Here is a 24,355-nt window from a genome sequence, read left to right on the forward strand (position 1 = left end):
GGTCGCAGTTTCAACTCCCTTATGTGTTTCCTCCTCTGGCACTGTTGCCCAGAGTGTTACGCAAGATCAGGGCCGACTGCCGCCGCGCCATCCTCGTCGCTCCAGACTGGCCGAGGAGGTCGTGGTACCCGGATCTGTGGCATCTCACGGTCGGCCAACCGTGGGTACTACCAGACCGACCAGACTTGCTGTCTCAAGGGCCGTTTTTCCATCTGAATTCTGCGGCCCTGAACCTGACTGTGTGGCCATTGAGTCCTGGATCCTAGCGTCTTCAGGATTATCTCAAGAGGTCATTGCCACCATGAGACAGGCTAGGAAACCAACGTCCGCCAAGATCTACCACAGGACGTGGAAAATATTCCTGTCGTGGTGCTCTGCTCAGGGTGTTTCTCCCTGGCCGTTTACCTTGCCCACTTTTCTGTCCTTCCTTCAATCCGGATTAGAAAAGGGTTTGTCACTAGGCTCCCTTAAGGGACAAGTCTCTGCGCTCTCTGTCTTTTTTCAGAAGCGCCTAGCCAGACTTCCACAGGTTCGCACGTTCCTGCAGGGGGTTTGTCACATCGTACCTCCTTACAAGCGCCCGTTAGAACCCTGGGATCTGAACAGGGTGCTGATGGTTCTTCAGAAACCACCGTTCGAGCCAATGAGGGATATCTCTCTCTCACGCCTTTCGCAGAAAGTGGTTTTCCTAGTAGCAGTCACTTCGCTTCGGAGAGTGTCTGAGCTAGCAGCGCTGTCATGCAAAGCCCCCTTCCTGGTGTTTCACCAGGACAAGGTGGTGCTGCGTCCGGTTCCGGAATTTCTCCCTAAGGTGGTATCCCCCTTTCATCTCAATCAGGATATCTCCTTACCCTCTTTTTGTCCTCATCCAGTTCACCAATGTGAAAAGGATTTGCACTTGTTAGATCTGGTGAGAGCACTCAGATTCTACATTTCTCGTACGGCGCCTCTGCGCCGCTCGGATGCACTCTTTGTCCTTGTCGCTGGCCAGCGTAAAGGGACACAAGCTTCCAAGTCAACCCTGGCTCGGTGGATCAAGGAACCAATTCTCGAGGCTTATCGTTCCTCCGGGCTTCCGGTTCCCTCAGGGCTGAAGGCCCATTCTACCAGGGCCGTGGGAGCGTCCTGGGCTTTGCGGCACCAGGCTACGGCTCAGCAGGTGTGTCAGGCGGCTACCTGGTCGAGCCTGCACACTTTCACGAAACACTATCAGGTGCATACCTATGCTTCGGCAGATGCCAGCCTAGGTAGGCGAGTCCTTCAGGCGGCGGTTGCCCACCTGTAGGACGGAGCCGGTTACGGCTCTATTATGAGGTATTATTTACCCACCCAGGGACTGCTTTTGGACGTCCCAATTGTCTGGGTCTCCCAATGGAGCGACAAAGAAGAAGGGAATTTTGTTTACTTACCGTAAATTCCTTTTCTTCTAGCTCCAATTGGGAGACCCAGCACCCGCCCCTGTTTTTTGTGTACACATGTTGTTCATGTTGAATAGTTTCAGTTCTCCGATATTCCTTCGGATTGAAGTTACTTTAAACCAATTATAATTTTTTCCTCCTTCTTGCTTTTGCACCAAAACTGAGGAGCCTGTGAGCACGGGGGGTGTATAGGCAGAAGGGGAGGGGCTTTACACTTTTAGTGTAATACTTTGTGTGGCCTCCGGAGGCATAGCTATACACCCAATTGTCTGGGTCTCCCAATTGGAGCTAGAAGAAAAGGAATTTACGGTAAGTAAACAAAATTCCCTTCTTTGCAGTTATGACAAAACTGCAGTGTGCAGACATACCCTAAGGCTATGTGCGCACTTTGCTTTTTACCTGTTTTTTATCTGTTTTTTTGCTGCTTTTTCAACTGCAGCATTTAATGCCAAAATGGTTGTGGTCTGCTTTTCAAGCAAAGTCTGTGGGAATTTGGGTTTCTTGTCCGCACTTTGCAGTTCAAACTGCAGCCTTTTCTTCATTGTTCCTTATGGGAGACCTAGACCATGGGTGTATAGCTTCTGCCTCCGGAGGACACACAAAGTACTACACTAAAAGTGTAGCTCCTCCCTCCGAGCATATACACCCCCCGGATGACAAATCCAACCAGTTCAATGCTTTGTGTTCAGGAGGATCACACACACACATGCATTCTCTGAATTTTGATTTTTGATTTCAAAGATTTGGAAGAAAAGCGGGTCCAATCTGGACTCCCGGCATGTCCCTTCTCACCCCACTGTGTCGGCGGTGCTGTTAAGGTTGATTTTACAAGGCTGGAGCCTTCACATGCCGCGCTCCTTCACCATCCCCTGAGGCTCTGGCTTGAAGTGGGAGCCATCACGGTTCTCACTGCTTTGCAGGAGACCGGTCTCCATCCGCAGCCCTTTCAGGATCCTGCCGGACGGAGCGCTCACCCCTCAGGGACCTGGCACCTGCGTCTCACAAGCTAAGTACTGAGACGTTATTACCACAAATAGTGGTCTTTCCAGGGGTCCCTTGTACTTTATATATTGGGGAGAGTGTGTTATATGACTGTGTTAACATTTCCGGCCGGTACTCCAGTTTTCACTGGAGAACCGCGCCGATGGTGCCTGCACGCTGGCCGCATGTTTAAATCTAGGCCCCGGCTTCGCCTGAGGCCTAGTTTCGATTTCACTGCCCCTGCATGTCAGTCATGCAGAGGGACAGTGCGGCTCCGCCCAGCGGCTGTTTAGCACAGGGAAGGGACACTCCTCACTGAGGAAGGATTCCCTCCCCTGTATACCTCATTTGCCCTCCGGATCCAGCTCTCAGAGTAGGCCCCGCCCCCTCTCCTCGCTCCGGCGCCATTTTCTCAGCGTTCTCAATGTCTGCATCCACATTGTGACAAATCGGGGCCTGGGCTGGGGGATCTGGAGGGCACAGAGATGTCCCTATGTTAAACGGTCTGGCAAGCCACAACCTCCGGTTGTGCAGCTGCTTATATACTGTTTATATACTCTGCTGGGGGTCATTCTGGACAGAGCCCCCACTTCTGCAGCATGTCTCACATCAGAGCAAGGCTGCAAGGCTGTTCTTATTATGCACTGCATGTAGACTCGTACTGCCTGTACCGAGCACATAACCACATCAGTGGTCCCTCCAGCTGCTCCGGCTCCGGTGGCTGAACCCCCGGTTTGGGTAGAATCCCTCTCTCCAGGGGACAGCTGTCCCGGACACTGCTGAGCATGCATCAGCCCCCTTCTCAGGGCGCTTCTGCTGCTACGGCTCGCTCAGCAAAGCTCACAGAGGATTCTTCATCTGCTCCCAGACCCCGTCCTCCTAAAATGGAGACGCAGGGTCCCCCTTCCTTCCTCGTCCCGCGGCTCTGATTCACGAGCTGACTCGCAGGATGAGGAGAATGCCTTTACTAGGGGCTCGGACGCTACTGCATGTACCCCATTGATCTGTCCGAAGGTGACGCAGATGCTAATGATTTGATTGCGTCCATTATATTTGTACTGGACCTCAATCCGCCTGTATCAGGGGTGCATTCCCCTCTGGCAGAAAGGCATCAGTATACCTTAAGAGAACAAGGAGTGTGTTCCTTAACCACTCCAGTTTGTCAGCCCACTGTGACCAAGCCCAGAGCCTGTCCTGACAGACGCTTCCCACAGCGTGGTTCTGATGACTGTTTCCCCCTTCCACCAGTGGTGGTCAAGGAGTGGGCTCATTCACCAAGGGTGGACCCTCCGGTGTCTAGACTTTCAGCCCGGATAGTTGTATCAGTGGCTGACGGAACCTCTCTAAGGCTCCCACTGCCCGCCAGGTTGTCCTTCTGGCCAAATCTATATATGAGGCGGCAGGGGCCTCGTTCTCCCCATCCTTTGCAGCAGTGCGGGCTCTCAAAGCCATCTCTGCTTCTCTGGAGGAGATGCATTCCCTCACCAGGGACTTTATGCCCGAAATGGTTGCCTTAACTTCCAGGCTTCAGTCCTTTCATCCTATGCCATGTCTGCCATGCTAGAGGCTTCTCACCGCACTGCGGTGGCCTCGGCTACTTCCCTCGCTATCCGCAGGCTCCTGTGGCTTCGAGAGTGGAAGGCAGATGCTTCTTAAGAAGTTCCTTGCTGGACTCCCTTTTGCTGGGACCAGTCTATTCGGTGAACAACTGGATGAAATTATTAAGGAAGCTTTTGGCAGGAAGAGTACTTCCATGCCACAAACCCAGGAAACCTGTCCAGGGCAGGAACCAGTCGAGGTTCGTTCTTTTCGTTCCTCTAACTGGTCGTCCTCTAAGCCCTCGGCCTCGTCCACTAACTCAGTCAAGGTCCGTAAACCAACTGGCGCATGAAGCCGCGTCCTCAGAAGTCCGCAGGAGCTGCTGCCACCAAGGCAGCCTCCTCTTGATTATCTGGCCGCGCCAGTAACGTCCTTGGTCAATGGCAGGCTTTCCCTCTTGGGCGACGTGTGGTTTCAACACGTCTTCGATCAGTGGGTGTGGGTTACCATCTCCCACGGCTACAGAATAGAATTCTATCCAGCCCGCCAAACAGATTTTTTCGGTCAACTCCCCCCTGCTCCAAGGCCGCCGCCTTCTCACAGGCCGTGGCATTCTTGCAGGCCAATGGAGTAATTGTACCAGTTCCCGACTGGGAACGGTTCTGAGATTTCTACTCAAATCTCTTCCAGTCCCCGAAAAGGACGGTGCTTTCCGACCTGGATCTCAAGCTTCTCAACAAGCATGTTCAGGTGCGGCATTTTTGCATGGAATCTCTGCGATCAGTCAATGACCCAAGGAGATTTCTTAGCATCCATCGACATCAGAGATGTCTATCTGCATGTGCCAATCGCAGTTTCACACCAGCGTTGGCTACGTTTCGTAATCAGAGAGGAACATTTCCAATTCGTGGCTCTCCCCTTCGGGTTAGCCACGGCCCCTCGTGTATTCACCAAGGTCATGGCAGCAGTGGTTGCGGTTCTGCACCTCCAGGGGTTGGTAGTGGTTCCTTACCTGGACGACCTTCTAGTCAAGGCTTCATCCAGTGCAGACTGTCAGCGGAGTGTCTCGCTCACTCTCAGCGGAGTGTCTCGCTCACTCTCGCCACGCTTGCAAGTCCACTCTGACCCCGACCCAGGAACTTACGTGCCTAGGGATGCAATTCGAGACTCTGCTGGCACTTGTGAAGCTGCCCTTAGTCAAACAGCAGTCCCTTCATCTGGCGGTTCGCTCTCTGCTGAGGCTCCGCCGTCATTCCATCAGGCACCTCATGCAGGTGCTGGGTCAGATGGTGGCGTCAATGGAAGCGGTTCCCTTTGCCAGTTCCATCTGCGTCCCCTGCAGCTGGACATTCTCCGCTGTTGGGACAAGCGGACCTCTTCCTTGCACAGGCTGGTGGCTCTGTCGCCACAGACCAGGAGCTCTCTTTAGTGGTGGCTTCGGCCCCTCTCTCTGTCCCAGGGACGCTCCTTTCTGGCCCCGTCCTGGGTGATTCTCACCACGGATGCCAGTCTATCCGGCTGGGGAGCAGTGTTTCTCCACCACCGAGCACAGGGCACTTGGACTCCGTCCGAATCAGCCCTCTCGATCAATGTGCTGGAATTCAGGGCTGTACTCCTAGCTCTCGTAGTTTTTCTCCACCTGTCGGCGGGCAAGCACATTCGAGTCCAGTCAGACAACGCGACAGCAGTTGCCTACATCAATCACCAGGGTGGGACTCGCAGCCGCCTAGCCCTGTTGAAAATTCAACGCATCCTTCAGTGGACGGAGGACTCCAAGTCCACCATATCCGCAGTCCACATCCCAGGCGTAGAAAACTGGGAGGCAGATTATCTCAGCCTCAAACCGTGGACAGCGGTGAGTGGGCCCTGCATCCGGCAGTGTTCCGGTCAATCTGCCGCAAGTGGGGCACTTCGGAAGTGGATCTAATGGCATCCCGGCACAACAACAAGGTCCCGGTTTACATGGCTCGCTCCCACGATCCTCAGGCCTTGGCGGCGGACGTGCTGGTTCAGGACTGGTCCCAGTTCCGTCTGGCCTACGTGTTTCCCCCTCTAGCTCTCTTGCCCAGAGTCCTGCGCAAGATCAGAATGGAGGGCCGTCGGGTCGTACTCATCGCCCCAGACTGGCCCAGGCGAGCTTGGTTCCCATACCTGCTCCGTCTGTCCGTAGAGGTGCCGTGGCATCTCCCGGACCGCCCAGACCTTCTCTCACAGGGTCCGTTTTCCGCCAGAATTCTGCGGCTCTCAGATTGACGGCGTGGCTCTTGAGCCCTGGATCCTTACGGCTTCAGGCATTCCTTCCGAGGTCATCTTCACTATGACTCAGGCTCGGAAGTCTTCCTTGGCCAGGATTTACCACAGGACTTGGAGAATTTTCCTGTCCTGGTGTCGTTCTTCCGGCCATGCTCCTTGGCCGTTTTCCTTGCCGACCATCCTGTCCTTTCTACAGTCCGGTCTGCAGCTAGGACTGTCCCTCAATTCCCTCAAGGGACAGGTCTCGGCTCTGTCAGTGTTGTTCCAGCGGCGTATCGCCCGGCTGGCCCAGGTGCGCACCTTCATGCAAGGCGCATCTCACATCATTCCGCCTTACCGGCGGCCTCTGGATCCCTGACACCTTAATCTGGTCCTCACGGCCTTACAGAATCCCCCCTTTGAGCCTCTTAGGGAGGTTTCGTTGTTTCGTCTTTCACAGAAAGTGGTCTTTCTGGTGGCCATAATTTCTCTCAGGAGAGTCTCTGATTTGACTGTGCTCTCTTCGGAGTCACCCTTTTTGTTTTTTTTCACCAAGACAAGGTGGTTCTCCGTCCGACTCCGGACTTTCTCCCTAAGGTGGTGTCTCCTTTCCACCTTAACCAGGACATTTCATTGTCTTTCCTTTGTTCGGCCCCTGTGCATCGCTTTGAGAAAGCGTTGCATGCTTTAGATTTGGTGCCGACGCTCCGGATCTATGTGTCACGCACCGCTGTTCTTAGGCGGTGCACCTCTCTTTTTGTGCTGACCACAGGTCAGCGCAAGGGTCTCTCGGCTTCTAAACCGACCCTAGCTCGTTGGATTCGGTCGGCCATATCCGATGCCTACCAATGTTCTCAGGTGCCTCCCCCGCCGGGGATTAAGGCGCACTCGACCAGAGCTGTCGGTGCCTCTTGGGCCTTCAGGCACCAGGCTACGGCTCAGCAAGTCTGTCAGGCTGCCACTTGGTCTAGTCTGCACACCTTTTCGAAGCACTACCAAGTGCATGCTCATGCTTCGGCAGATTCGAGCTTGGGCAGACGCCTCCTTCGGGCGGCTGTCGCCCATTTGTGAAGTTAGGTTTTGCCTACTTCTCAGTTTCTGTTTATTTCCCACCCATGGACTGCTTTGAGACGTCCCATGGTCTGGGTGTCCCATAAGGAATGATGAAGAAAAAGAGAATTTTGTTACTTACCGTAAATTCTTTTTCTTATAGTTCCGACATGGGAGACCCAGCACCCTCCCTGTTGCCTGTTGGCAGCTTTCTTGTTCCGTGTGTTTTTCACCGGCTGTTGTTGTAGACAGAGGTTCCGGTTATTCCGGGTTTGACTCTGTCTCTACTTATGGGTGGATGTCCTCCTTCAGCTTTTGCACTAAACTGGTTGGATTTGTCATCCGGGGGGTGTATATGCTCGGAGGGAGGAGCTACACTTTTAGTGTAGTACTTTGTGTGTCCTCCGGAGGCAGAAGCTATACACCCATGGTCTGGGTCTCCCATGTCGGAACTATAAGAAAAAGAATTTACGGTAAGTAACAAAATTCTCTTTTCTTTTTCGCTCCTAATTGGGAGACCCAGACAGTGGGTGTATAGCTACTGCCTCTGGAGGCCGCACAAAGAACTACACTTAAAAGTGTAAGGCCCCTCCCCTTCTGGCTATACACCCTCCCGTAGGAGTACAGATTCCTCAGTTTTAGCTTTGTGCGCAAGGAGGTCAGACACGCACGCATAGCTCCATTGTTTTTAGTCAGCAGCAGCTGCTGACTATGTCGGATGGAAGAAAAGAGGACACATATAGTGTCCCCAGCATGCTCCCTTCTCACCCCACTTATGTCGGAGGTGTTTGTAAGGTTGAGGTACCCATTGCGGGTACGGCGGCAGGAGCCCACATGCTGATTCCTTCCCCATCCCTTTTTACAGGGCTCTGGGTGAAGTGGGATTTACCGGTCTCCAGGCACAGAGACCGTGCTCCATCTACAGCCCCTGGAGAAGATGCTGGATGGAGCGGAGTACATCAGGGACATGGCCCTGCTTCCTCAAGGTACTCTGTGTCCCCGTGTATCTGGCGCTCACACCGCAGCATGCTGGGTGTTGTAGTGCGCCGGGGGACATCAGCGCTGCGGCGCCTGTGCCATGGCCTCATTCAGCTTTGCTGAAGCAGGCACATTTATGGGAATAGGCCGCGCCGGCCGCTGGGACTGCGGCGCGGCTGGCACTTGTAGTGCGCCGGGGACTTCAGCGCGGCCTGCGCTTTTACGGCGGCCGCGCTGATAACTACAGTCCCCGGCTTTTGCGGCCTGCTTCCTTTCGTTCCCGCCCCCACACCTGCCAGTCAGGAGAGGGGCGGGACGCTGCCCACGTCCAGAACTCGGTCGCGCCGGCCGCTCGAACAGCGGCGCGGCTGGCACTTGCGGTGCGCCGGGGACTTCAGCGCGGCCCGCGCTTTTACGGCGGCCGCGCTGATAACTCGAGTCCCCGGCTTTTGCGGCCTGCTTTCGTTCGTTCCCGCCCACAGACCTGCCAGTCAGGCGAGGGGCGGGACGCTGGCCAGTGCATCAGCGCTGAGGGCTGGAGTCGTTTTTACATACTCCAGCCCTCACAGTCAGCACAGAGGGGACACTGTTCCCGCACTTTTGTTTGGGAACTCCCACGGACCGCCCCTCTCCACAGTAGCCGGCAGCCATTCTTGCTGTCACGCTGAGCTGCAGAGGGGAGCCGGGGAGACCCAGACAAGGAATCTGCAGCCTCTTACCCGCTGTTCAGCGGGCGGTAAGCAGCCCTCAGGGCTCACCCCCTCTTGTGCTCGTAGTATTCTTAGTATTTTGTTGCTACAAATACTTGGTATTACATAGCGCTGGTCGCCCTTTGGCTATAGACTCTCTCATATGCAGAGAGCCAGCAGCATGTCGCCCGTAAAACGCAAGGGTGCCAAGGCACAGACATTGTATGCTTCCTGCACCGCATGTGGGACTTTTCTACCGGCAGGCTCCACGGACCCCCATTGTGTGCAGTGCTCGGCCCCTGCGGCGCTTGCACAGTCGGGACCTCTGCTGGACGTGTCCCAGGGTGTACCACCTGTGAATGCTGTCCAGGTGACAGGAACTGAGTTTGCAGCTTTTGCTGACAGAATGTCTCTCACTATGTCACAAATTCTTGACACATTGCGAGCTAGGCCTGTACTTCAGACCACGGACACTGTGCATGTATTGCCCCCTGGTCCCCCTCAGCTCCTAGCTCCGGGACGGGCATCTACACCTCAGGGTGAAGACTCTGACTCGGACGATGGCCCCGGGCAGCCTAAGCGGGCTCGTTATGACGGGCCTTCACATTCATCTCAATGGTCTGGATCCCAGCGGGATGAATCTATGGGTGATGAGGCGGACTTAACTGATCAGGATTCTGATCCTGGGACCGCTCTCAATCTAGATACACCAGATGGTGACGCAATAGTTAATGATCTTATATTTAACATCAATAAGATGTTGAATATTTCCCCACCAGCTCCTCCTGTAGAGGAGTCAGCTTCGCAGCACGAGAGAATCCATTTCAGATACCCTAAGCGTACATTAAGCACTTTTCTGGACCACGCTGACTTCAGAGACGCAATCCAGAAACCCCACGCTTATCCTGAAAGGCGTTTTCCTAAACGACTTAAAGATACACGCTACCCTTTTCCCTCTGAAGTGGTCAAGGGTTGGACCCAGTGTCCAAAAGTGGATCCTCCAATTTCCAGGCTTGCAGCCAGATCCTTGGTTGCTGTTGAAGATGGAGCGGCACTTAAAGATGCCACTGACAGGCAGATGGAGCTCTGGCTGAAATCCATCTATGAAGCGATTGGAGCGTCATTAGCGCCTTCTTTTGCGGCCGTATGGGCACTCCAAGCTATCACGGCCGGGCTTGCGCGAGTCGACTCAGTCACACGTGCATTTGCCCCGCAGGTAGCACCATTGACCTCGCAAATGGCGGCATTCGCGTCGTACGCGATTAATGCTGTTCTTGACGCTACAAGCCGCACGGCAGTGGCGTCAGCCAACTCAGTTGTTTTGCGTAGGGCTCTGTGGTTGAGACATTGGAAAGCAGATTCTCATTCCAAGAAGTGCTTAACCAATTTGCCTTTTTCTCGTGACCGATTGTTTGGAGAGCGTTTGGATGAAATCATCAAACACTCCAAGGGTAAGGACTCTTCCTTACCGCAACACAGACAAAACAAGCCCCAACAGAGGAGGGGTCAGTCTGGTTATCGGTCCTTTCGAGGACAGGGCAGGTCCCAATTCGCCTCGTCAAAAAAGACTCAAAAGGACCAGAGACGTTCAAATTCTTGGAGGTCTCAGTCACGCCCAAAAAGACCAGCCGGAGGAACCGTTGCCAAAACGACGTCCTCCTGACTTGCGGTCTCCGATGCCCACACCCGCGGTCGGTGGGAGGCTGTCCCACTTTGGCGACATTTGGCTAGCAAATGTCAAAGACCGTTGGGTGAGAGATATTCTATCTCACGGGTACAGGATAGAGTTCGGTTCTCGTCCACCAACTCGTTTCTTCAGAACTTCTCCACCACCAGACCGAGCCGATGCTCTGTTGCAGGCGGTGGCCGCTCTAAAGGCGGAAGGAGTGGTGACCTCCGTCCCTCTTCAGGAACAGGGTCACGGTTTTTACTCCAATCTGTTTGTGGTCCCAAAAAAGGACGGATCGTATCGTCCCGTCCTGGATCTGAAGTTGCTCAACAGACACGTAAAAGTCAGGAGGTTCCGGATGGAATCCCTACGCTCCGTCATAGCCTCAATGTCTCAGGGAGATTTTCTAGCATCAATAGACATCAAAGATGCGTATCTCCACGTGCCGATTGCACCAGAGCATCAGCGTTTCCTACGTTTCGTCATACACGACGAGCACCTACAGTTCGTAGCGTTACCCTTCGGTCTGGCAACAGCCCCCCGGGTCTTCACCAAAGTCATGGCAGCAGTAGTAGCTGTTCTGCACTCGCAGGGTCACTCGGTCATCCCGTACCTAGACGACCTGCTTATAAAGGCATCCTCTCAAGAAGCATGCCAACACAGTCTGAAGGTGGCGCTAGACACTCTCCAGACTTTCGGGTGGATTATCAACTTTCCAAAGTCTCATCTAACCCCGACCCAATCTCTGACTTATCTTGGCATGGAGTTTCATACTCTATCAGCGATAGTGAGGCTTCCACTGGACAAGCAGTGCTCGCTACGGACTGGAGTGCAATCTCTCCTTCAGAGCCAGTCGCACTCACTGAGGCGCCTCATGCATTTCCTAGGAAAGATGGTAGCAGCAATGGAGGCAGTCCCGTTCGCGCAGTTTCATCTGCGCCCTCTCCAATGGGACATTCTGCGCCAATGGGATGGGAAATCGACGTCCCTCGACAGGACTGTCTCCCTCTCTCAGACTGCCAAGGATTCTCTACGTTGGTGGCTTCTCCCCAACTCATTGTCACAGGGAAAGTCGTTCCTTCCCCCGTCCTGGGCAGTGGTCACGACAGATGCGAGCCTATCAGGGTGGGGAGCGGTGTTTCTCCACCACAGGGCTCAGGGGACGTGGACTCAGGAAGAGTCCACCTTGCAGATCAATGTTCTGGAAATCAGAGCAATCTACCTTGCCCTGCGAGCCTTCCAACAATGGCTGGAAGGCAAGCAGATTCGGATTCAGTCGGACAATTCCACGGCGGTGGCGTACATCAACCACCAAGGGGGAACACGCAGTCGCCAAGCTTTTCAAGAAGTCCAGCGGATTTTGACGTGGGTGGAAAGCAGAGCGTCCACCATATCTGCAGTTCACATCCCAGGCGTGGAAAACTGGGAAGCAGACTTTCTCAGTCGCCAGGGCATGGACGCAGGAGAATGGTCCCTTCACCCGGACGTGTTTCAACAGATCTGTTGCCGCTGGGGGTCGCCGGACGTCGATCTGATGGCGTCACGGCACAACAACAAGGTCCCAGTTTTCATGGCACGGTCTCACGATCACCGAGCGCTGGCGGCAGACGCCTTGGTTCAGGATTGGTCGCAATTCCGACTCCCCTATGTGTTCCCACCTCTAGCATTGTTACCCAGAGTTCTCCGGAAAATCAAGTCCGACTGCCAGCGAGCCATACTCGTCGCTCCAAATTGGCCAAGAAGGTCGTGGTACCCGGATCTGTGGCATCTCACGGTAGGCCAACCGTGGGCACTACCAGACCGTCCAGATCTGCTGTCTCAAGGGCCGTTTTTCCATCTGAATTCTGCGGCCCTGAACCTGACTGTGTGGCCATTGAGTCCTGGATCCTAGCGGCCTCAGGTTTATCTCAGGGAGTTGTTGCCACAATGAGACAGGCTAGAAAACCATCCTCAGCTAAGATCTATCACAGGACGTGGAAGATATTCTTAGCGTGGTGCTTGGCTCAAGGGTTTTCTCCCTGGCCATTTGCATTGCCAATTTTTCTTTCCTTCCTGCAGTCTGGGTTGGAAAAAGGTTTGTCCCTTAGCTCGCTTAAGGGTCAAGTCTCCGCGTTATCCGTATTCTTTCAGAAGCGCTTGGCACAGCTTTCTAAAGTACGCACGTTTCTCCAAGGAGTTTGTCATATCGTTCCTCCTTACAGACGGCCATTGGAACCCTGGGATCTGAACAAGGTTCTCCTTGCTCTTCAAAAGCCGCCTTTCGAGCCTTTGAAAGAGGTTCCCCTTTCTCGGCTTTCACAAAAGGTAGTTTTTCTTGTAGCGGTCACGTCTCTTCGAAGAGTGTCCGAGCTGGCGGCGTTATCTTGCAAATCTCCCTTCCTGGTATTTCACCAAGACAAGGTAGTACTGCGTCCAATTCCAGAGTTTTCTCCCAAGGTGGTTTCTTCCTTTCATCTCAATCAGGATATCACTTTGCCATCTTTGTGTCCGCATCCAGTTCACCAATTTGAAAAGGGTTTACATCTGTTGGACCTGGTGAGAGCACTCAGGATTTACATTTCTCGCACGGCGCCTCTACGCCGTCCGGATGCGCTCTTTGTCCTAGTCGCTGGTCAGCATAAGGGATCGCAAGCTTCCAAATCCACCCTGGCGCGGTGGATCAAGGAACCAATTCTTCACACATACCGTTCTGCTGGGCTTCAGATTCCATCTGGACTGAAGGCCCATTCTACCAGAGCCGTTGGTGCGTCCTGGGCGTTGAGGCATCAGGCTACGGCTCAGCAAGTGTGCCAGGCGGCTACCTGGTCGAGTCTGCACACGTTTACCAAACACTATCAAGTGCATACCTACGCTTCGGCAGACGCCAGCCTAGGTAGACAGGTCCTTCAGGCGGCGGTGGCCCACCTGTAGGAAGAGGCTGTATGACAGCCCGTTCATGTGGTATCTTTTTACCCACCCAGGGACTGCTTTTGGACGTCCCACTGTCTGGGTCTCCCAATTAGGAGCGAAAAAGAAGAAGGGAATTTTGTTTACTTACCGTAAATTCCTTTTCTTCTAGCTCCAATTGGGAGACCCAGCACCCGCCCTATCTGTTTTTAGGGTTTCGTTTTTTCGGGTGCACATGTTGTTCACGTTGTTTCTTAAGTTCTCCGATCTAGTTATCGGATTGAATTTGTTTTTGAAACTGTTATTGGCTTTCCTCCTTCTTGCTTTGGTACTAAAACTGAGGAATCTGTACTCCTACGGGAGGGTGTATAGCCAGAAGGGGAGGGGCCTTACACTTTTAAGTGTAGTTCTTTGTGCGGCCTCCAGAGGCAGTAGCTATACACCCACTGTCTGGGTCTCCCAATTGGAGCTAGAAGAAAAGGAATTTACGGTAAGTAAACAAAATTCCCTTCTTTTGTTGCAGAACTTTGGTCAAAAACTCAGCTTTGCAGTGCAAAACCCAAATGGCAAAAACAAAAACATGACAATTGTTTTTGCCATTTGGGTTTTGCACTGCAAAGCTTTTTGACCAAAGTTCTGCAACAAAAAGGCTGCAGTTTGAACAGCATAGTGCGGACAAGAAAACCAAATTCCCATAGACTTTGCTTGAAAAGCAGAACACAACCATTTTGGCATTAAACGCTGCAGTTGAAAAAGCAGGTAAAAAGCAGGTAAAAAGCAGGTAAAAAGGAAAGTGCGCACATAGCCTTAGGCTACATGCGCGCACTGCAGTTTTGTTGCCACAACAAAACTGCACCTTGCCCCAGATTTGTAAAAAATATGCTTGTAAGGGCTTGTGCGCACATTGCGTAATTTCATGCATTTACGCTGCATATAGAACTGCAGCGTAACTGCATGCGTCTTGCGTTCCCAGCACAATCTATGAAGATTATGCATAATCCGTGTGCACGTTGCTTTTTAGAACACAGCGATTTGAGTGTCAAAATTTTGACCCAAATCCGTGCGTTGAAAAAAGCAGCATGTCAATTATTTTGTGCGCTTTGGATGTAGCTCCCACTCTGTCTATGGTGGCGGCAGCATCCCGAGCGCATGAAATCGGCATTTATTCTGCTGAAACACTGCATCCATTACGCAGTGTTTCTGCAGCGATTTAAAGCTCACATGCACTGCCAAATCGCTGCAGAATTTTCAGCATGTACGTGCGAACAAGCCCTTATGATGCTGTGTTTTTAGGGTCTGTGCAAACTAGGTAGATGTGTTTCTTCAGCAAAATATGCTCCCTCTGGCAGAATTCCGCACCTGCGGCAAAAAAAACGCACCCAAAATCTGCATGCGGTTTTACCATTCTGCGGTTTGTTACGGTTTTGCCATAGTTTTCTCCCTGCGGTTTTTAACCATTATCAATGTCAAAACACAGGGGAAAACCGCAGGTACCTGTGGAAAAGAAGTGACATGCTGCTTATTTTTGCTGCAGAAATTCTGCAGCAAAACCTGTAGGGGAAATGTGCGCACAGCATTTTGGATTTCTCATAGATTTTGCTGGGGAAGGACTGCATGAACTTTATGAACAAAAAACGCTCCTTTTCTGCAGCAAAACCCGCAGCAAATCCGCAGCATAAAACGCAGTGTGCGCACAGGGCCTAAGTGCATTTTTGATGTTTTTTGACCATGCGATTTTTGATGCGTTTTTTCAGTAGAAGCAAGCCAAAAAAACGCAAAAAGATAGAACATGCTGCAATTTTTTTGTCACAAGTTTGTGACAAATAAACTCTAGACAAAAAAACTGCAACGCGCGCACAGCAAATCTGAATTCTCATAGACTTTGCTGAGAAGTCAAAAGTTGGAAGTTTCTGACAACAAAACTGCACCAAAAAAAGCATCAAAAATGCAACAAAAACTTCAGCGTGTGCATTTAGCGTAAAGCTGAGCTTTGAAAGAAAAGTCTTTGCAGGTACTATACAACGTCACAATTGCAGATGTTATTTTTTTATGCTGTTGCATGTAATTGAAGTTTACTTTCTTTCTACATTTTTTCTTACACAATTACTTTCTTGCAGGCTGGGATTAGATGGGATGAAAATGCAGGTAAATTTGATGTCTTTTTAATGTTGGAACTTAAGGCTATGTCCACATTTTTCGTCGAGGTAGTTGCAGTTCTAAACGCATCCTCTGGCAGAAATGGTTTTTGCCAAAGTTGGTTTTGACCACAAAAACACGATAAGTACTCGTGCATTTTTACCGCGTTTTAACTGTGTTTTAGCGCGGTTTACATGCTTTTTCATTGCTTAAAGTCAGATGCTGCACGGTGGCTCAGTGGTTAGCACTGCAGTCTTGCAGCGCTGGGGTCCTGGGTTCAATTCCCACCAAGGACACTATCTGCAAGGAGTTTGTATGTTCTCCCCGTGTTTGCGTGGGTTTCCTCCGGGTCTCCGGTTTCCTCCCACACTCCAAAAACATACAGTTAGGGACCTTAGATTGTGAGCCCCAATGGGGACAGTGTTGCCAATGTATGTAAAGCGCTGTGGAATCAATAGCACTATATAAATGAATAAATTATTATTATTATTATAGATGCGTTTTCAATACAAAGACACTACTAAATAAAGTTTAAACATTCAAACATTATGAAAAAAACAGGAAAAAATGATAATAAATATATTGATTAAAATCATACACAAAATACATATTTGTATTAAATATATAACTATTTTCTTTATCGTTCCTTTGGGAGACCCATACCATGGGTGTTTAGCTTCTGCCTCCGGAGGACACACAAAGTACTACACTTAAAAGTGTAGCTCCTCCCTCTGAGCTTATACACGCCCTGGTAGCCAGTCCTAGCCAGTTTATTGCTTTGTGTCAGGAGGCATACATCCACACATGCATTCTCATCTGATTTGTTTGACTTTTGGAAAGAGTTTAAAGAAAAGCGGGTCCATGTCTGGACCCCCGGCATGTCCCTTCTCACCCCACTGTGTCGGCGGTGTTGTTAAGGTTGATTTACAAGGCTGCAGCCTTACATGCCGCGCTCCTTCACCATCCCTTCTGGGCTCTGGCTTGAAGTGGGAGCCAGCACGGTCTCCCTGCCTGGCAGGAGTCCGGTCTCCATCGACAGCCCCTTGAGGATTCTGTTGGACCGGAGCACTCATCCCCAGGGACATGGCTCTGCGTCTCAGCAGCTAAGTACCTGAGACGTTTATGTTGGTGGTCCCGGTTCTTTATTGTAAGGGGAGAGTATGCTGTATGTGATTGTTTTAACTTTTCTGGCGGATTCTCTAGCTTTTGCCTGAGAACCGCGCCGATGGTGCCTGCTTGTCGGCCTCGCCGCTTAAATTTAGGCCCCGACTTCGCCGGAGGCCTAGTTTCATTTCTTCGGCGCTCCATTGGGAGACCCAGACGATTGGGTGTATAGCACTGCCTCCGGAGGCCACACAAAGCAATTACACTAAAAAGTGTAAGGCCCCTCCCCTTCTGGCTATACACCCCCAGTGGGATCACTGGCTCACCAGTTTTCTGCTTTGTGCGAAGGAGGTCAGACATCCACGCATAGCTCCACTGTTTAGTCAGCAGTAGCTGCTGACTATATCGGATGGAAGAAAAGAGGGCCCATATGGGGCCCCCAGCATGCTCCCTTCTCACCCCACTTGTGGTTTGTAAGGTTGAGGTACCCATTGCGGGTACGGAGGCTGGAGCCCACATGCTGTTTTTCCTTCCCCATCCCCCTGAAGGGCTCTGAGGAAGTGGGATCTTACCGGCCACCAAGCCCTGAGGCCGGGCTCCATCCACAGACCCATAGAACCTGCTGGATGTGGAGCGGGAGTGCCGTTCAGGGACAAGGCCCTGCAACTTTCAGGTACTCTGTGTCCCCGTATGGCAGGCCACGCACACCCCAGGCTTGCTGGGTGTGCTAGTGCGCCGGGGACTGTAGCGCTGTGCGCTGGGCTTATAGTCCCCGCAGATTACTGGGGGACTTTATGTGTGTGGATCGCCGCGCCGACCGCCCCTGGAGCGGCGGCGCAGCTGCGACTTGTAGTGCGCCGGGGACGCGCCGACCGCGCTTTTACGGCGGCGGCGCTTCTAACTTTAGTCCCCGGCTTTCTGCGGCCTAGCTCCGCTTCGTTAACGCCCCCCACCCTGTCAATCAGGGTAGGGGAGAGACGTTGTTCAATCGGCAGCGCCGAGGGCTGGAGCACGATTTACATGCTCCAGCCCTCTCACTGAGCACAGTAGGACACAGGCTTCGCGCTTTTTCTCTGTGCACGCCCTAGGCCCGCCCCCAGGCTTGCAGCTCCCCAGGACGCCGGCAGCCATTATACACATGCAGTCTGGCTGGAGAACGGACGCAGGCTCTGGGGGACCCAGGCTAGGGGTTTCTGGCGACCACACACCCGCGCTAAGCGGGCGGTAAGCAGCACATACGTGCGGCCCCACTAGTGCCACAGTGTTATATTTTTCGCTGTACCATAGTCACTGCTGTGTCTAGATATATTTATATACTGCACTGTAAGGTCGCTTCTTGGCTGTACACCCTATATTGCTTTGAGGAGACAACAGCATGTCATCCGCAAAACGCAAGGGTGCCAAGGCACGGGCTGTATACACTGCTTGTACAGCATGTGGGGCTAATCTACCAGCAGGCTCCAACGACTCTCATTGTGTGCAATGTTCAGTCCCAGTGGCACTTCGTCAGCCAGAGCCTATTGTGGTGGTAGCCCAGGCAGAGGCGCCTGTGAACCCTGCCCCGGTGACGGGGACAGAATTTGCAGTCTTTGCTGATAAAATGTCTGTGACTATGACAAAAATCCTGGAGACCTTGCAGTCCAGGCCAGTTGCTCAGACCATAGACACTGCTGTGTCTATGTTCCCCGGTCCCCCTCAGTTGGAACTAATCCGTACTTCAAGGGGATCCCAGGCATCACAGGCTGAGGGCTCTGACTCCGATGACAGTCCCAGTCCGCCTAAGCGAGCTCGCTGGGAGAGACCCTCCACGTCATCACGCGGATCAGGGTCTCAGCGAGAATGGTCCCTGTATGAGGGTTCAGAGGTGGGTGATCAGGAGTCTTGTCCTGACGCCGCACTCAATTTGGATACGCCAGATGGTGACGCCATGGTAAATGACCTTATAGCGGCCATCAATAGGCTGTTGGATATTTCTCCCCCAGCCCCTTCAGCAGAGGAGGCAGCTGCACAGCAGGAGAAATTCCATTTTCTGTATCCCAAGCGTAAATTGAGTACTTTTCTGGACCACTCTGACTTCAGAGAATCCATCCAGAAACACAATACTTATCCGGACAAGCGTTTTTCTAAACGCCTTAAGGATATGCGTTATCCTTTTCCCCCTGACGTGGTCAAACGCTGGACCCAGTGTCCAAAAGTGGACCCTCCGATATCCAGGCTTGCAGCTAGATCCATAGTTGCAGTGGAGGATGGGGCTTCACTTAAAGATGCCAATGACAGACAGATGGACCTTTGGTTGAAATCTGTCTATGAAGCTATCGGCGCGTCGTTTGCTCCAGCATTCGCGGCCGTGTGGGCGCTCCAAGCTATTTCAGCTGGTCTGGCACAGGTGGACTCTCTCATACGTCCAGCAGTGCCGCAAGTGGCGTCCCTAACTACGCAAATGTCTGCGTTTGCGACCTACGCTATCAATGCGGTACTGGACTCTACGAGCCGTACCTCAATGGCATCCGCCAACTCTGTAGTTTTGCGCAGAGCCTTGTGGTTAAAGGAATGGAAAGCAGATTCTGCTTCTAAAAAATGTTTAACCAGCTTGCCATTATCTGGAGACAGACTGTTTGGTGAGCAATTGGCGGAAATCATTAAACAGTCCAAAGGTAAGGACTCCTCCTTACCCCAGCCCAGATCAAGCAAACCTCCACAGAGGAAGTGGCAGTCAAAGTTTCGGTCCTTTCGAGGCTCGGGCAAGCCCCAATTCTCCTCGTCCAAAGGGACTCAGAAAGAGCAAAGGAGCTCTGATTCCTGGCGGGCTCACTCACGCCCCAAGAAAGCAACCGGAGGTACCGCTTCCAAGGCGGCTGCCTCATGACTTTCGGCCGCCTCCCTCCGCATCCTCGGTCGGTGGCAGGCTCTCCCGCTTTTGCGACATTTGGCTGCCACAGGTCAAAGACCGGTGGGTAACAGACATTTTGTCTCACGGGTACAGGATAGAGTTCAGTACTCGGCCTCCGCCTCGGTTCTTCAGAACTTCCCCACATCCCGACCGAGCAGATGCCCTTCTGCAGGCGGTGAATTCTCTAAGAGCAGAAGGAGTGGTGGTCCCTGTTCCTCTTCAGGAACGAGGTCAAGGTTTTTACTCCAATCTCTTTGTGGTGCCAAAAAAGGACGGCTCATTTCGTCCTGTTCTGGACCTAAAACTGCTCAACAAGCATGTGAACGCCAGGCGGTTCCGGATGGAATCCCTCCGCTCAGTCATTGCCTCAATGTCTCAAGGAGATTTCCTAGCATCAATAGACATCAAAGATGCTTATCTCCACGTGCCGATTGCTACAGAGCACCAACGCTTTCTACGCTTCGTGATAGGAGACGACCATCTTCAGTTCGTAGCTCTGCCATTTGGTCTGGCGACAGCCCCACGGGTGTTCACCAAGGTCATGGCGGCAGTGGTAGCAGTCTTGCACTCTCAGGGACACTCTGTGATCCCTTACTTGGACGATCTACTTGTCAAGGCACCCTCTCAGGAGGCATGCCAACTCAGCCTGAATGTTGCACTGGAGACTCTCCAGACGTTCGGGTGGATCATCAACTTCTCAAAGTCAAATCTGTCACCGACCCAATCACTAACGTATCTTGGCATGGAGTTTCATACTCTCTCAGCGATAGTGAAGCTTCCGCTGGACAAGCAGAGGTCACTACAGACTGGGGTGCAGGCTCTCCTTCAAAGTCAGTCGCACTCCTTAAGACGCCTCATGCACTTCCTCGGGAAGATGGTGGCGGCAATGGAAGCGGTTCCGTTTGCGCAGTTTCATCTGCGCCCACTTCAATGGGACATTCTCCGCCAATGGGACGGGAAGTCAACATCCCTGGACAGGAAAGTCTCCCTTTCCCAGACGGCCAAGGACTCTCTGCAGTGGTGGCTTCTTCCCACCTCATTATCTCAGGGAAGATCCTTCCTACCACCGTCTTGGGCGGTGGTCACGACAGACGCGAGTCTGTCAGGGTGGGGAGCAGTTTTTCTCCACCACAGGGCTCAGGGTACGTGGACTCAGCAGGAGTCCACCCTTCAGATCAATGTTCTGGACATCAGAGCAGTGTATCTTGCCCTACTAGCCTTCCAGCAGTGGCTGGAAGGAAGGCAGATCCGAATTCAGTCGGACAACTCCACAGCGGTGGCATACATCAACCACCAAGGGGGGACACGCAGTCGGCAAGCCTTCCAGGAAGTCCGGCGGATTCTGCTGTGGGTGGAAGCCACGGCCTCCACCATATCAGCAGTTCACATCCCCGGCGTAGAAAACTGGGAAGCAGACTTCCTCAGTCGCCAGGGCATGGACGCAGGGGAATGGTCCCTTCACCCAGACGTGTTTCAGGAAATCTGTCGCCGATGGGGAAGGCCGGACGTCGACCTCATGGCGTCCCGGCACAACAACAAGGTCCCAACCTTCATGGCACGGTCTCGCGATCAAAGAGCGCTGGCGGCAGACGCCCTAGTGCAAGATTGGTCGCAGTTCCGGCTCCCTTATGTGTTTCCACCTCTGGCACTCTTGCCCAGAGTGCTACGCAAGATCAGATCCGATTGCAGCCGCGTCATACTCGTCGCCCCAGACTGGCCGAGGAGGGCGTGGTATCCGGATCTGTGGCAGCTCACGGTCAGCCAACCGTGGGCACTACCAGACCGACCAGACTTACTGTCCCAAGGGCCGTTTCTCCATCGGAATTCTGCGGCCCTGAACCTGACTGTGTGGCCATTGAGTCCTGGATCCTAGCGTCTTCAGGATTGTCCCAAGGGGTCGTTGCCACCATGAGACAGGCTAGGAAGCCCACGTCCGCTAAGATCTACCACAGAACGTGGAGGATATTCTTATCCTGGTGCTCTGCTCAGGGAGTGTCTCCCTGGCCATTTGCATTGCCTACCTTTCTTTCTTTCCTGCAATCTGGGTTAGAAAAAGGTTTGTCGCTCGGCTCCCTTAAAGGTCAGGTCTCGGCGCTATCCGTCTTTTTTCAGAGGCGTTTGGCACGCCTTCCTAAGGTGCGCACGTTCCTACAGGGGGTTTGCCATATCGTACCCCCGTACAAGCGGCCGTTAGATCCATGGGATCTGAACAGGGTACTAGTTGCCCTCCAGAAGCCGCCCTTCGAGCCTCTGAGGGAGGTTTCACTTTCTAGACTATCACAGAAAGTGGCTTTTCTGGTAGCGATCACATCTCTTCGGAGAGTGTCTGAGCTGGCAGCGCTATCATCCAAGGCTCCCTTCCTGGTCTTCCACCAGGACAAGGTAGTGCTGCGCCCCATTCAGGAGTTTCTCCCGAAGGTGGTATCCTCTTTTCATCTTAATCAGGATATCTCTTTGCCTTCGTTTTGTCCTCATGCAGTTCATCGGTATGAGAAGGATTTACATTTGTTGGATCTGGTGAGAGCACTCAGAATCTGCATTTCCCGCACGGCGCCCTTGCGCCGTTCGGATGCACTCTTTGTCCTTGTCGCTGGTAAGCGCAAAGGGTCGCAGGCTTCTAAGGCCACCCTGGCTCGATGGATCAAAGAACCAATTCTTGAAGCCTACCGTTCTGCTGGGCTTCCGGTTCCATCAGGGCTGAAGGCCCATTCTACCAGAGCCGTGGGTGCGTCCTGGGCATTGCGACACCAGGCTACGGCTCAACAGGTGTGCCAGGCAGCTACCTGGTCGAGTCTGCACACTTTCACCAAACATTATCAGGTGCATACCTATGCTTCGGCGGACGCCAGCCTAGGTAGAAGAGTCCTGCAGGCGGCAGTTGCCTCCATATAGGGAAGAGCTGTCTTGCAGCTCTAACATGAGGTATTCTTTACCCACCCAGGGACAGCTTTTGGACGTCCCAATCGTCTGGGTCTCCCAATGGAGCGCCGAAGAAGAAGGGAATTTTGTTACTTACCGTAAATTCCTTTTCTTCTAGCTCCTATTGGGAGACCCAGCACCCGCCCTGTTGTCCTTCGGGATTTTTGGTTGTTTTTCGGGTACACATGTTGTTCATGTTGAACGGTTTTCAGTTCTCCGAGGTTACTTCGGAGTGAATTTGTTTAAACCAGTTATTGGCTTTCCTCCTTCTTGCTTTTGCACTAAAACTGGTGAGCCAGTGATCCCACTGGGGGTGTATAGCCAGAAGGGGAGGGGCCTTACACTTTTTAGTGTAATTGCTTTGTGTGGCCTCCGGAGGCAGTGCTATACACCCAATCGTCTGGGTCTCCCAATAGGAGCTAGAAGAAAAGGAATTTACGGTAAGTAACAAAATTCCCTTCTTTCCTACCCTCGCATGTCACTCATGCAGAGGGACAGGTTCGGCTCCTCCTGGCGGCCGTTCTACACAGGGTAGGGACACTCCCCACTGCTGGGGCGTCCCTCCTTCCCTGCAGGTCTCTATAGCACTCCAGTTCCCGCTCTTTTATAGGAACGCCCCCTAGTCATTTCTCAGGCAGAGTTCACTCTGCTCTGGGACATCCTGCATTCTGCATTTCTGCTGAGCTGCTGCGACTGGGGGACCGGGCTTCGGGATCTGGAGGGCACACAACACCGTGCTCAGCGGTCTGGTAAGCCACAGCCGGTCTCCGGTTGTGCACCTCTGTATACCAGCAGCATGTCTCACACAAGGAGCAAGGCCCAGTGGTCTCTCAGGCTGCTGCTGCTGCACCTGTGATTGAACCCCCGGCCTGGGTAGAGTCCTTTTCTAGGTCCATATTCCAGTCATTTGCTGAGTCCATGGGACTTTTGTCCAGGACTTTGATGAATATGCATCAGCCCTCCTCACAGGGTGCCTCTAATACTCTTGACAGAGGACTCCTATCCTCTGACCTCCGTCCATCAGAGCTCACGGAGGATTCATCATCTGATCCCAGACCCCGTCCTTCTAAGAGAAGGCGCAGGGTTTCCTCCCCCTCCCCATCCCACGGCTCTGTCTCAAGAGCTGACTCTCAAGATGAGGAGGATGCCCTCACTGGGGGCTCGGAGGCTATGTATCCCATCGATTTCTCTGAGGGTGACTCAGATCTTAGTGATTTGATTGCTTCTATTAATTCTGTGCTGGATCTCAATCCGCCAGTGTCAGAGGAGCAACTCTCTTTGACAGAAAAACATCAGTTTACCTCGCCTAAGAGGACAAAGAGTGTGTTCTTTAACCACTCCAGTTTTCAGACCGCTGTGACCAAACCCAGGGCCTGCCCTGACAAACGCTTTCGAAAGCGTGGTTCTGATAACCGGTTTCCATTTCCACCTGAGGTGGTCAAGGAGTGGTCTCACTCCCCAAAGGTAGACCCTCCGGACCGTTGTGTCGGTGGCTGACGGCACCTCACTTAAGGATTCCACTGACCGTCAGATTGACCTTCTGGCCAAATCTGTGTATGAAGCTTCGGGGGCCGCGTATTCCCCGTCTTTTGCAGCAGTGTGGGCTCTCAAAGCCATCTCTGCTTCTCTAGAGGAGATGCATTCCCTCACCAAGGAATCTATGCCTGAGATGGTTACCTTAACTCAGGGGTGGGGAACCTTTTTACTGCCGGGGGCCATTTGGAATTTCCTACTAACCTTTGGGGGCCGCACAACATTATCAACCTGAAAAATAACCCTGCTATATTTGGTCAAACGATTAATTAACTCACCCCTATTGTGGTGGCCGGAGCTGCTTCTCTTTGGTGCGATTGTAATGTTCGGT

At 52.7% G+C, this 24,355-nt stretch overlaps 1 protein-coding gene across 1 annotated transcript in view; it reads left to right on the forward strand.

The window, feature by feature from the left end:
- LOC142245109 (lanosterol synthase-like) overlaps positions 1–24,355 on the forward strand; it is a 122,586-nt gene that overhangs the window by 38,008 nt on the left and 60,223 nt on the right. The window contains exon 11 of the mRNA XM_075317441.1: positions 15,560–15,587. Coding sequence (XP_075173556.1) covers positions 15,560–15,587 — 28 coding nt within the window. The remainder of the gene's footprint in view (positions 1–15,559; positions 15,588–24,355) is intronic.

Source organism: Anomaloglossus baeobatrachus, chromosome 7, assembly GCF_048569485.1.
Source record: "Anomaloglossus baeobatrachus isolate aAnoBae1 chromosome 7, aAnoBae1.hap1, whole genome shotgun sequence".
NCBI lineage: Eukaryota > Metazoa > Chordata > Amphibia > Anura > Aromobatidae > Anomaloglossus > Anomaloglossus baeobatrachus.